The 13449-nt window shown below is 42.3% G+C and overlaps 1 protein-coding gene across 2 annotated transcripts; it reads left to right on the plus strand.

The window, feature by feature from the left end:
* The first annotated feature begins 8165 nt into the window (after positions 1-8165).
* On the plus strand, positions 8166-11688 carry LOC146712931 (coxsackievirus and adenovirus receptor-like). 2 transcript variants are annotated; one of them, XM_085445580.1, is made up of 3 exons: positions 9257-9527; positions 10675-11013; positions 11245-11688. In XM_085445580.1, the coding sequence occupies exons 1-3, from the start codon at positions 9467-9469 to the stop codon at positions 11433-11435; spliced, it is 591 nt and encodes a 196-aa protein (XP_085301706.1). In that variant the 5' UTR covers positions 9257-9466; the 3' UTR covers positions 11436-11688. The 2 variants fall into 2 exon arrangements, 1 of the variants encoding a protein (XP_085301706.1); XR_014917412.1 differs by lacking the exons at positions 9257-9527; positions 11245-11688 and adding an exon at positions 8166-8349 and having other exon boundaries at positions 10675-10739.
* Positions 11689-13449: the final 1761 nt, after the last annotated feature.

Raw genomic sequence — 13449 nt, forward strand, 5'->3', positions numbered from 1 at the left:
CCCAACAAAAACAATGTCTCCTGATTACGGTAGCTTTAATGTTCTGACAATCCATCAAGTGTAGGGATGGGTATTGATATTTCAATACCCATCCCTAATCAAGTGTTGCGACTTCATAGCTTAATAAAGTCGTACTAAAACTTCTGACAGATTTTTGAGTGCTGTTTACTATATAAAATCAGTTTGAGGTCAGTAAGCACAACCAGAATTCATACCTTTAATTTGAGAAAAAATAAAAGGATTTTAAGTGCGTCTTATAGTCCAAAAACCATGTTACATGACTATAGGGCACCATTAATAGTAATTATTATTACTATTCAATTATAATAATTAATAATAAGAATTTGTTAGTTCGATCTTTATTATTTATAGGAAAACATTTATATTTTTATTTCTCTAACTAATATTTGGACTTGAAAACAGGGTTTGTTATTAATAATGGATTGCATTTATATAGTGCTTTTTGAGACCCTCAAAGCACTTTACAATTCCACTATTCATTCACACACTGGTGGAGGCAGCTACAGTTGTAGCCACAGCTTCCCTGGGGCAGACTGACAGAAGCGAGGCTGCCATATCGCGCCATCGGCCCCTGTGGCCATCACCAGTAGGCAACGGGTGAAGTGTTTTGGATAAGGACACAACGACCGAGACTGTCCGAGCCGGGGCTCAAACCAGCAACCTTCCGATTACAAGACGAAGGGCCAACTCTTGAGCCACAATCGCTCCTAAAATTATATTTGGCTTCATTCTATAATACTGGACTTATTTTTCTACAAAGGTTTGAACTTTGGGAGTGTTTAAACAAGAGAGAAAAGTGTGAAAAGGTTAATGCCTGTCTGAGAAAAGTGTATAAAGTGTGTAGTGATGGGTTTCACAGCCTTAAATCATCTATAATAATTGTAAAAAATAAAGCGGACTTTGCGGGGTTTTTTTGGAATGTAACTTCCGCGATAAACAAACAACAAACAACACTTTACCAGTATGGATAAAGGTTAAATTAAAAAGTACTTTTTGTGCTATTTTACCTTGAAGAGTATTTAACCTTTGGAATAATCTCTTCCAGACATATGTTCATAAGATTTCTTTTTTTTAAAGAAATAATTGTCTGAATCTTACATACAGATATAACAGAATAGCTTTAGTGTTTTGAGTATGAGTACTTGAGTATGAACATATACAAAATGCAGCAAGATATTTGTAAAAGAAAAACCCAAAACAGTTTTATTGATTATAAAATGAGTTATATCGGATTCATATCAGCATTGGCAGATATCCAAAGTTTTGATATCAGTATCTGACATTAAAAAGTGGTGTTGTGCCATCTCTAAAACATAATATATGAGAGAAAGCATGTCACCGAATCTGGCAGACTGTGTGGAGTTTCATGAATGAACCCAAAGCAGAAGCTTGGAAATCAAAGCTTAATGTAATAAGTAATGTAGTAAGAGTGAGCCATTTATTTAGGCTGAAAGGGATACAAAGAAAAGGCCTGAGGAAACTAAGGCAAAACTGACTGGGAAAACTAAACTAACAGTAAACATATGTATACCTGAACATGATGCACGAAGAAGAGAAACATGAAAAACTGAGCAGACGTCCTGACAATGAAAAGATTAATACAGAAGAGAGTAATTAGGAAGAGTGAAAACATCTGGGAAAACAGCTTTGATGAACAGACATAAAGACCCAGAGAAAGAAACACTAAACACAGTACTCGACACTGTCAAAGTAGAAGAGGAAACAACTTGTCACAGAAGCTGGGAGGGAGGAATGCTCAGGGAAACTAGATGTACACAACAGGAGGAGACATAAATAGAAGAAACTTGGTTAAGGGAAAAACCACAACTAACCCAAATAATAGAAAACTAAAACATTCCAACACAAAGAAATCAGAAAAACACCATGAACTCAAAATGCTGGATCAAATGACAAAGAACTACGAAATAGCAGGCCTCTCATTATCAGACACTCAGTCTCTGCATGCTGCATTTGCTTTTACTTTTTATTGAGATTAAACAGATAACAGTCCAGACGGAAATCTAATTAGTCCACTCTTCATTTCCCAACATCTGTTCTCTAAATCTCACACGAGCATTGTTAAACAGAGAGCCAAACAGAGAGCCCCACTTGAAAACTGGTCCCAGAGTCTTTGACACAGGGTTTTCATTTTTTTGGTCTTTTTTTCTCTAGTTTTGTACTTTCAATCACCCTTTGAATATGGCTTTATATTTTGTTTTGATTTTCTATTTTCTGTTATTTCTTAACATTTTTGTGTCTTTCTCTCCACCGAAGGACCTCGGCTGGTCCCTCAACACCAGCTCCCTGCACAAGAAAGCCCAACAGCGTCTCTTCTTTCTGAGAAGACTGAGAAAGGCCCGGCTTCCACCACCGATCCTGACCACCTTCTATAGAGGAACTATCGAGAGCATCCTGAGCGGCTGCATCACTGTCTGGTTTGGGAACTGTGCCATATCGGACCGCAAGACCTTACAGCGGATAGTGGGAACAGCAGAGAAGATCATCGGGGTCTCTCTCCCCTCTATTGAGGACATCTACACCACACGCTGCATTCGCAAAGCCACCAGCATTGTGACACCCCTCTCACACACTCTTCACACTCCTGCCATCTGGAAAAAGGTACCGAAGCATTTGGGCACACACATCCAGACTGTGCAACAGCTTTTTTCCACAAGCCATCCGTCTCCTCAGCAAAAAGGGACTGACTGATAAACACACACACACACACACACACACACACACACACACACACACACACACACACACACATTATCACTCAGCTTAACTCAACTACCTCAAAACATTGAGACTGGACTGACTAATCAACACAAGCGCAAACACACTGACCTACATCACCAAACTATCGTACACACCAACCTGTAAATGCTCTTTGCACAATATTATTACTGGACTTTTTGCACTAAGTTCTGCACTTCCTAATTTTTGCTGCTACACTAAGGAATGTTTACTGTTCCTCCACTACCTCAACTCATCATCACAAAACCTTATTATTATGTTACGTTGTGTTTTTCTATCATTCTGTCACTTTGCTGCTCTTGTTTGCACATTTGCACGTGCACTTTGTTGTCTCCTATCTGATAACAAAAAAAAAAGTCTTCCTTAGATAGTTAGATAGTTTTTTTGTTAATTTATGTTGTAATTTATGTCAGTCTGTCAGTCTGTCTTATCTCTGCAAACTAGCTAACTAAGCCTCTTAGTTAGCTAGTTTAGTGTTATCTGTTAATTTATGTTGTAAATGTATGTTACATGTAGCACCTTGGTTCCTGGAGGAACGTTGTTTCGCCTCACTGTGTACTGTTTAACTGTATATGGTTGAAGTGACAATAAAGCCAACTTGACTTGACTTGACTTGACACTTTATTTTCTTTATTTTCTTATTCCTTATGCAAGTTCCTTTCATTGTTCCTTTAGCTCTTTGCTCTGTGCTCCTGTTTCAATGTTATTTAAGTTTATTCTGTTTTTGTTTGTTCATGACTTAATTTTAGTTTTAAAATGGGATTTATTGTCTTATTATTTCTTCAAATCTAACTTTTTCCTTATTCCTTATTTACAGCCTGTAAGATTTTCTGTTATCTTTAAATAAAAAATACTGCTGGTGACCATTACTACCCATCTGCCTCCTGGTAGACAATCTTAGGTGACATTCTTCTCGAGTCATAATGATCAGTTTTTTAGAAAATGTGACCTCTGACCTTGATCTTGAATCTCGGCCATGATGTATGGCCTCACATCTGTCCATGCTGCTGGATATCTTGACATCTGTCTAGATTCTGTTCATCAATAAATCATATTTATTCTTTCTAATGACCTCTCCTTGTTTAAATGTATTTAAATTCAAATCGATTCGATCCACTATTTGATTCAATTTGAATCGGGGAAATTTTGCCTCAGACAGTCAGAAACAGAGGCGGAGCCAGACATTTGAAACACCCAGGGCTTAGCCCTAAAGGGTAGTATGCATGTGGGACTTTCTTTTGGGGGGGGGGTTAGAAATGACTGAAAGATTATTAGGCTCTGTTTTGAGTTTTGTTCAAAAAAGAATGACTTCATATAGGGAAAAATATATATCACATATGCAGGACAACTTATACTAGTTTTTTAATTAATTCAATTCAATTCAATTTTATTTATATAGCGCCAAATCACAATAAAAGTCGCCTCAAGGCGCTTCATAGATACAGAGAAAAACCCAACAATGATATATGACCCGCTATGAGCAAGCACTTTGGCAACAGTGGGAAGGAAAAACTCCCTTTTAACAGGAAGAAACCTCCGGCAGAACCAGGCTCAGGGAGGGGCGGCCATCTGCTGCGACCGGTTGGGGAGAGAAGGAAGACAGGATAAAGACATGCTGTGGAAGAGAGACAGAGGTTAATAACAGATATGATTCAATGCAGAGAGGTCTATTAATACATAGTGAGTGAGAAAGGTGACTGGAAAGGAAAAACTCAATGCATCATGGGAATCCCCCGGCAGCCTATGTCTATTGCAGCATAACTAAGGGAGGATTCAGGGTCACCTGGTCCTGTCACAGTTCTGGGTCCTTTGGACCCAGTATTTTGAGTTTATGTTTTGGTTTAATTTTACATCATGGATTGTTTTCTTGTTCTCTTGTGGTTGTGATGATTATTATTAGAGTTTCATGTTTCTGTTATCCATGTTTTAGAAATTGTGGTTTCATGTATAGTTTAGTTTCATGTGTCGTGTTCTGTTAGTATACAGTCGTCTCTGTCAGTGTGTCTCTTGTCCTGTCACCGTATCCCCTAGTTTAGTCCACGTCTGTTAAGTTTCCTGTTTTACTTTGAAAGTCTGTGTACTATGTTAATGTGTTGAGTTTTGCCTCGTCATGTCTGATGAGTCCCAGCTTTGCTCTCCTCCTGTTTCACATTCCCTAATCACCTCAGTATGTACTTAATCCTTGTGTTTTTCCCTGCCAGTTGTTGCGTCGTACCCTCAGATTATGCCTGTGTGTTCTTGGTCTCAGTGTGCCGTCCTCACTTCATGTTTGTTTTCCTGCCAGCAATAAAGCTGAGGTTTTTGAGTCACATTCCGTTTTCTGAGTCCTGCATTTGTATCCTCATCTCTGCCTGCCCGCACACAGAGCCCTGACAGAACGACGCGACCAGTATGGATCCAGCGGACTCCCTTTTCACCTCTGAGGGAGAGAATCTCGCGCACCTATGGGATTACTGTTTGAGGATAATCCACGCTGCGAGCCCCTACACGAGGCATATGGAGGTAGTGTTTTTTTGATAATTTTTTGTCATCTACTGCCTCCACCGTCAGTTTTCTGAACATAAACGGACTTAAGCAAATGATAACATCTCTAAGAGTGAGGCTAGCCTTTGAACTGTTTGGCATGGGTGGCCCAGGGAAAGAGGATTCAGCTGTCCTCCTGTAGGCCCTCGCCACTTGGTACTCTCAGCGACAGCAGCATTTTTTGCCACGGTTTATCACCAAATCGTTTGATCCGTCCCTGAGGAAGAAATGCAACCCTCGCCATCATCATCCAACCACACTTCCATTCTCACCTGTAGTACGGACTGGTGCAGTTTTCATTTCCACACCTTCAGCTCAGTTTTCTGATCAGCTACCACCTTTAGCTCAGTTTTCTGATCAGCTACCACCTTTAGCTCAGTTTTCCGATCAGCAGCCACCTTCAGCTCAGTTTTCTGATCATCAGTCCCCTTCAGCTCAGTTTTCCGATCGGCAGCCACCTTCAGCTCAGTTTTCCGATCGGCAGCCACCTTCAGCTCAGTTTTCCGATCGGCAGCCACCTTCAGCTCAGTTTTCCGATCGGCAGCCACCTTCAGCTCAGTTTTCCGATCGGCAGCCACCTTCAGCTCAGTTTTCCGATCGGCAGCCACCTTCAGCTCAGTTTTCCGATCGGCAGCCACCTTCAGCTCAGTTTTCCGATCGGCAGCCACCTTCAGCTCAGTTTTCCGATCGGCAGCCACCTTCAGCTCAGTTTTCTGTGTCACCTGGTCAGCAGCCGTCTGTAGCACAGTTTCTAGTATCACCTGGTCAGCAGCCGTCTGTAGCACAGTTACCAGTATCACCTGGTCAGCAGCCGTCTGTAGCACAGTTACCAACTCCACCACCACCACTATCACCTCAAGTTCAGTTATCCATGGCTCAGTCGCTACCTCAATCAGACCTTTTGCATTGCAGACTTTGTTATGGTCCATGGCCCAGTCAGTAGCGCAGCTGGTGCAGGAATCGTTAGCTTTGTGTTCTGCTAAATCAGCCTCTCATCTCCACCCTCAGTCAGGGGTCCCTGTTGCCTCTGGCCCTGCCTCTGCTCCAGCTGGGGGGCCCGAGGAGCACGTCCAGCCTCAAGTTCTGTCAGCTGGGGGTTCGGGTGAACCCAGCCAGCCTCACGTTTCGTCTGCTGGGGGTTCGGGAGAACCCAGCCTGTGTCCTGCCTCATCAGCTGGAGGGCCCGAGTCGCCCGTCCGGCCTCATGCCACGTCTGCTGGAGGGCCCGAGGAGCCCACCCAGCACCACGCCTCGTTAGCTGAGGGTCCTGGAGGACCCAGCCAGCACATCCTCACATCTGCTGACAGTCTGGGGAAGTCTGTTCAGCCGTCGCCTGCTGACTCATCCCCCGCGACTTCTACATCACCGCCTGCAGCATTCACATCACCGCCTGCAGCATTCACATCACCGCCTGCAGCATTCACATCACCGCCTGCAGCATTCACATCACCGCCTGCAGCATTCACATCACCGCCTGCAGCATTCACATCACCGCCTGCAGCATTCACATCACCGCCTGCAGCATTCACATCACCGCCTGCAGCATTCACATCACCGCCTGCAGCATTCACATCACCGCCTGCAGCATTCACATCACCGCCTGCAGCATTCACATCACCGCCAGGTTCCGCAGCCGTCCCGGCGCCGTCAGGTTCCGCAGCCGTCCCGGCCTCCGCGCCTTCGTCGTCGTCATCTGGCCCGGCCTCGTCTGGTCCTGTGGTTGCCACGCTGCCGTCAGAGCCAGCTCGACCCGTTCCGCCTCGCCTCTGCCGGCCGTTTTCCGGGCCTTTAAGGTGGCATCATGGCCTTCGGGGACGGCCTCCGGACCTGCTCAGTGGCCGCCACTGCCTTCCAAGTGGTCGGCCTCCAGAACTGTTTGCCCTCCATTGCCGTGTGCACGGTCTGCCTCCAGCACTGTTTGCCTGCCGTTGCCGTGTGCACGGTCGGTCTCCAGGACTGTTTGCCCGTCGCCGCCGTTGCCTAATCACCTCAGTATGTACTTAAGCCTTGTGTTTTTCCCTGCCAGTTGTCGTGTCGTATCCTCAGATTATGCCTGTGTGTTCTTGGTCTCAGTGTTCCGTCCTCACTTCATGTTTGTTTTCCTGCCAGCAATAAAGCTGAGGTTTTTGAGTTACATTCCGTTTTCCGAGTCCTGCATTTGTATCCTCATCTCTGCCTGCCTGCACAAAGAACCCTGACAGGTCCAGCCCTAACTATATGCTTTCATCTTTCAACAAAGTGGCCACGCATGCACATACAACAGTGAGATCACATGGCAAGAAAGAAAAGAAACATACACACAAAATTATTCTTGAAAAAAAAGAAAAAAAACAGTTGGGTTTTTTTTTTTTTTTTTTTGTTTTGTTTTTTTTTGTTATTGTTAAACGCTGTCAGACTTTATCTGACACAATATAAAGAAGCAAATCACCTAAATCACAAAGAGGAAATTTAGTCAGTTACTCTCCTGTACTCTGATTACAGTCATGTATGTTTTCTCTGTGTGTGTTTGTGCTGCTTCTTTGTCCAAACAAACTCACTGGTTCTACATAAAGAACAAAGATTTGCTCTCCATGGCTGCAACACAACTTAAAGACTTTTTTTTTTTTTTTTCCCCCCCCCCATATTGATACAATAAAGTTACCATTAACTCAACTCACTGAGACACACTGGCAAATCAATCAATATATCAAAGGTGGACAAAGTTCTGCAGAACAGCTGCACAGGAGCTCATGACCTTTGACTTTATTCATTAAGATCAAGTTTATCTCAATTCTCAGACAGAGTGGAGGGTTGTCTCTACATTTCCCTGTTTCCTTTAAATGTGACGTCAAAGTGAAACAAGAGTCAGTTGTTGAGCTGTCTGGCACAGAGGTCAGTTCACCAACAGATCTTCTTACACTTCTTACAAAAAGCAGTAGGTTCCTTTTGACCTACAGAGAAAGCAGATGGATTACACCAATCTCACACTTTTTATCTTCATATGGATGTTTGTTCATCCTGATTATCAGAAGAGTGTTTGAGGATTTAACACATCTCTTAAGAACAACAGTAAGTGTTTGCTGTCTTTTTCTAAAATCATCTTCAGTCAAACTTTTTAGGTAAAAATTTCGGTTGTCATGGTTACAGTTCAGTTAACTTCCACCCACAAAAATGTTTGAGCAGAAAAACTGTTTCAAAAACGATTGAGACAAAATTTAAAATGTTATTCAATTTCTACTGGATGTTAACCCTGTAAACCTTGAAACATGAAATTTCTAGAAAATTCACATTTTATTAGTCCAACATATCAAACGTCGAACCAACACGACTTCTTCTTCTTCTGTATCAGGTGTTGAATCTGAGATTGAAGAGTTGAGTTTGAACACGCAGCTGAACAACAGGTGACGTGGAACAATATTCCACGTCACCTGTAGGTCGTGGCTTAACGAGTCGGACATTTTGAGATCGAGCAAATCGTTGAAGAACAAATTTTGATCTTTATTTAAACCTTAAATGTAATCTGATGTGTTCAGGTTTAAACTCAGGTTCAGTTATTGAGTGAAAACACCAACAGACTCAGACATTTAGAACAAACTAAGAGTCAGATCAGCAGAAACAGAGAACACGGACATGTCTGCTGTAACTGCGTCACTCTGCTCCACGCTGATGTTTGTCCTGTTCGTCTCTGCAGGTGAGATTTAACTCTGAGATAAAACAGGAAGTTTTGGCTGCACAGTAAAAATATTTCCCTGAGACTTATTTTCATATTATTTCAGTTTTTCTGTTTGTGACGATGAAACAAGAATCAAACTGCCGTCAGAAACAAAACGTTCTTGTGCTTCAAAGACTGAAACACAAACTGTTCATACATGACGACACATGAGAGGTTCTGATTTTGTTCTGTGGAGATCGTTCAACAGCTGAACACTAAAACTTTTCTACTTCGCCTCGTTTGTTGTGACGCACTTATTTCTGCGCATCCTCAGTCCAACCTACCAAACGTCACTCTAATGTCCTCACGAGACACGGAAGAGTTTGAACCGCAGCTTTAGCTTTATTTAAACCTTAAATGTAATCTGATGTAGTCAGGTTTAAACTCAAGTTCAGTTATTGAGTGAAAACACCAACAGACTCAGACATTTAGAACAAACTAAGAGTCAGATGAGCAGAAACAGAGAACACGGACATGTCTGCTGTAACTGCGTCGCTCTGCTCCACGCTGATGTTTGTCCTGTTCGTCTCTGCAGGTGAGATTTAACTGATAGAAACTAAACTGAGTTTATTTCTGAGATAAAGAGTCTCAGTCTGGTTTACATGCTGATTAGATTTTTACTAAGAAGTAGTTTGTTACTCATTCAGTGTTGCGATCGACACAAAGCTGGGTGGAGTCTGTGTGTTGGTGCAGTTTGCAGCACAGACACAAAGAAGTGTAATGTGTGTGTCAGTGTGATGTGTTGTAGTGTCAGGAGTCAGGATGCAGCTACAAAGCTTCTTGTTCAGTGTATACAAACAGCTGTAGCTCCATAAAGGCAGCATGCAGAGACTCACAGTGTCTTATAATGAGAGGCTGCTTTCTCTCACACATTATGTTCACTTATTATCAGCACATGTTGTTGTTTGTGGAACAGAGTTATTGTAGTTTTTTCTCATTAGTTTGAGTTTTTATTCCATTTGGACTTTTTGTGTTTAGTTCAGTTTAGTTTCCAGATGATTTTCTTCTTTTTCAGGTTTGATTATTTATTGCTTGAAGAGTTTTAATAGTTTTATTCTTTTTTCATTCTTACTGTTTGGAGGTTTGTGTCAGAGGCCAGATTCAGGAGCATCAGTACAGCTGTTACAATAAAAAGCAGTGACTCAGTCTGACAGACATCCAGAGTCTCAATGAACTCGTCCATCAACAACATTTTATCAAACTAACAGATTCTAAAACCAAAGATTTGTTTTTCAGATGATGTTTTTCATCCGTCTCAGTCTTTGCTCATGAACTTTGTCTCCAAACGTCTCAGCCTGAGCTTCCCTCTGATGAACTCGTTCATAATCTCGTCCATTCTGCTCTCAATGAAAATCTGAACATGTTCAGCTCGGCCTCCTGTCTTTGTGTCAGAGTCTCCAAAGCAAACATGACAGCAGCTCACTGCCATCTTCAAACCTTCCCTTTCACTCTTGCTGCTGTCCTTCTGTCACAAATCAGCCCTGATGAAGATGCTCGGGATCAGGTGAGGAGGAGGAGAAGACTCGCTGTGGTGACGCCTGAAGGGACACAAGAAGAAACACAATCAAAGATCATCATCTAATAACAGAAGACAATCTTTTATTGTGTGTTTCTGATTGGCTGCTGTAGAAGTGAACACTTTGACCTTTAACCTCTCTGCTCTGTGTTGTTTCCTCTTTCAGACCAGAAAACCATCACAGCTGAGTCTGGACAGGACGTCACTCTGACATGTCGAGCTGCAAACAACAACATCATTATTTTAGAGTGGAGCAGAGCTGACCTGGGAGATGAATATGTGCTTGTTTACCGGGACGGTCACTTTGTTCCAGATGAGCAGCATCCATCTTTTAAGAACCGTGTGGATCTGAGGGACAGACAGATGAAGGATGGAGACGTGTCTTTGATTCTGAACAATGTGACGATTAATGATGCTGGAGCATACGAGTGTCGTGTTGTCCAGCGAGTGAGAGGACCTATGACTCTAATCAACAGCACCAACCTGACAGTTGTTGATCCTCCAGGTGAGTGAGTAGAGTTGAGTGTGTGTGTGATCAGAGGTGAAGCTGCTTCCTGGTTGTTGATGTTTGTTTCTAAAGATGTTGTTGATGAGACTTTGTAGAAAGCAGCTGGTCTGAGTGATGTGATCAGAGTGCAGTAGATAATGTCTGACAGCAGTTTGAAGAGCAAATGGATTCTGTTCTGTTCTTCACTCATCACCTACCTGACACCTCACACCTGTTTCTCACCTGCAGGTCACACAGGAGAATCTGTTGGACTGATTGTTGGTCTGTCAGTTCCTGCTCTACTTCTTCTTCTTGTTGCTGCTGTTGGTTTCCTGATCTACAGAAGCTGTAAACCGAATCCTGCTGATCCACATGTAGCAGAGCATCTTCAGCCTGAATGTGAGTCAGATGAAGAAACACAAAGAAAGATAAATAAATGATGGTGAACATCCAGCAGACGCTGTAGAAAGCTGGATGTTCAGAGTCTGATGTTATTTCTCTGATGATCATCATGTTCAGACTCAGACCAACAGTGTGTGTCTGTGCTGTCTGTCAGTGACTCTGAACTACAGTTTATTCATCTTCAGGCTGTTCATGAGATTTACTGACACAAAGTCAAACTGTGTTACAAACATACATGAATTTCTGAGCTCTGATCTCAGAGCCAGTGAGTGTTTTTGTGTTGGAGCTTCAGGTTCACCTGATTGTAAGAACTTGTTCTGTGAGAGATGAACAACACAGACCTGAGATCAGCTGCTACACACACTGAATGAAGTGACAACACAAACGCTGTGTGATGATCTGAGTGCAGATGAAGGTCTGTGGATTATAGACGATCAATAATCTGCCTGCTTGTGTTCAGGATCATCGATCAGTTACAAATGAACGAGCTTTGACTCAGTTTGGATGCAGAAATGTTGTCCAAGTCAAACTGAGCTCTTTCATGTTTCTATGAACTTTGTGTGTGTTGAATGCAGCAGACTGGAAGAAAAACAAAGTGTGTATAACAAACCTCTCTTTAACTGACTTTCATCATCTTTTCATTAAATACAGCTGATGGTGTTTTACAGCTCACAGTGTTATGATTGTTATCAAACTGCAGATTTATGGAGCTGCACACTCAGAGATTTCTGTCTGATCCTGATACTCTGAAACTTTTTATTGAACTTTTGTTAAAGAACAAACATAAATAATGTTCAGCTCCATATTTACATGTGTTCAGCATACGTTACCATGGTGATTTAACCAGGTTGGTGAGAGAGACGACTCTGACTGTTTGCCTGACACAGCCCACTAACACATTACTCTGGCTTGTAGTTTCTGACTGTTACGGATTCAAATATTGGGGATGGAGACAAGAGGAAAAACCGCAATAACAACACTGGTCCGGTCGGGTTGAGTCAAACGATGATTTTAATGATCACACGCGTGGGAGATGGACACCGTACGCAGACAGCATCAGATCTCAAAATGGTGGAGCATTGATCAAACTCTTATAGCCTCTGGTGCCTCCACCTTATCATAAAAGCCTAAACATTCACATGCTTTCTCTCACACGGCGCCTAAGCTACGACCTTGGCTCCCCGTTTATCTGCTCCTGCTGAGATGGGGCAGAAAACTCCAGTATATTCTGTTCTTTTCTAATCAGACAAATAAGGCGATGACTTTCTGCGAACAGTATTTCTTATAACTCAGCAGTATAATGCATCATAAAACAATATCATTCATTCACAATAAATCAGCAGGCTAATGTAATGCAAATCAGTTTAACAAATGCAACAGTTATCACCTTCTAATTCAGGAGAATAATGCAAACTAAAACTACATAATAATTCACAACCTTTAATTAGGGGTCTAACATGGCATAAAATAATATTATAATCCCACACGACACTCTGCATGTTTAGCATGAGGCTAAAATTCCCCCTCAGTGGGTCACTGGTGACCTGCTGGATGTTCAGAGGTTCATTAAATCCAACATGACTAAAAACTCAAATGTCAAAGAAAATAAACAAAATATTTAAAGTCAATCATTCTGATCATAATTGTACTTTGACCTTTAACCTCTCTGCTCTGTGTTGTTTCCTCTTTCAGACCAGAAAACCATCACAGCTGAGTCTGGACAGAACGTCACTCTGACATGTCGAGCTCCAAACAACAAGATCATAGTTGTAAAGTGGAGCAGAGCTGATCTGGGAGAAGAATATGTGCTTTTGTACCGTGACGGTCACTTTGATCCAGATGACCAGCATCCATCTTTTAAGAACCGGGTGGATCTGCAGGACAGACAGATGTGAAGGATGGAGACGCGTCTTTGATTCTGAAGGATGTGACGATTAATGATACTGGAACATATGAGTGTCATGTTATGTGTGGTGTCTTCATGGCAGAAACACACTCGTGGAAGATCATCAAAATCAGTCTGAGTGTTGTTGATCCTCCAGGTGAGTGAGT

This window comes from Copadichromis virginalis, linkage group LG3, assembly GCF_057382275.1.
Source record: "Copadichromis virginalis isolate Kocher_CV1m ecotype Utaka linkage group LG3, C_Virginalis_male_GT1.1, whole genome shotgun sequence".
Taxonomy (NCBI): domain Eukaryota; kingdom Metazoa; phylum Chordata; class Actinopteri; order Cichliformes; family Cichlidae; genus Copadichromis; species Copadichromis virginalis.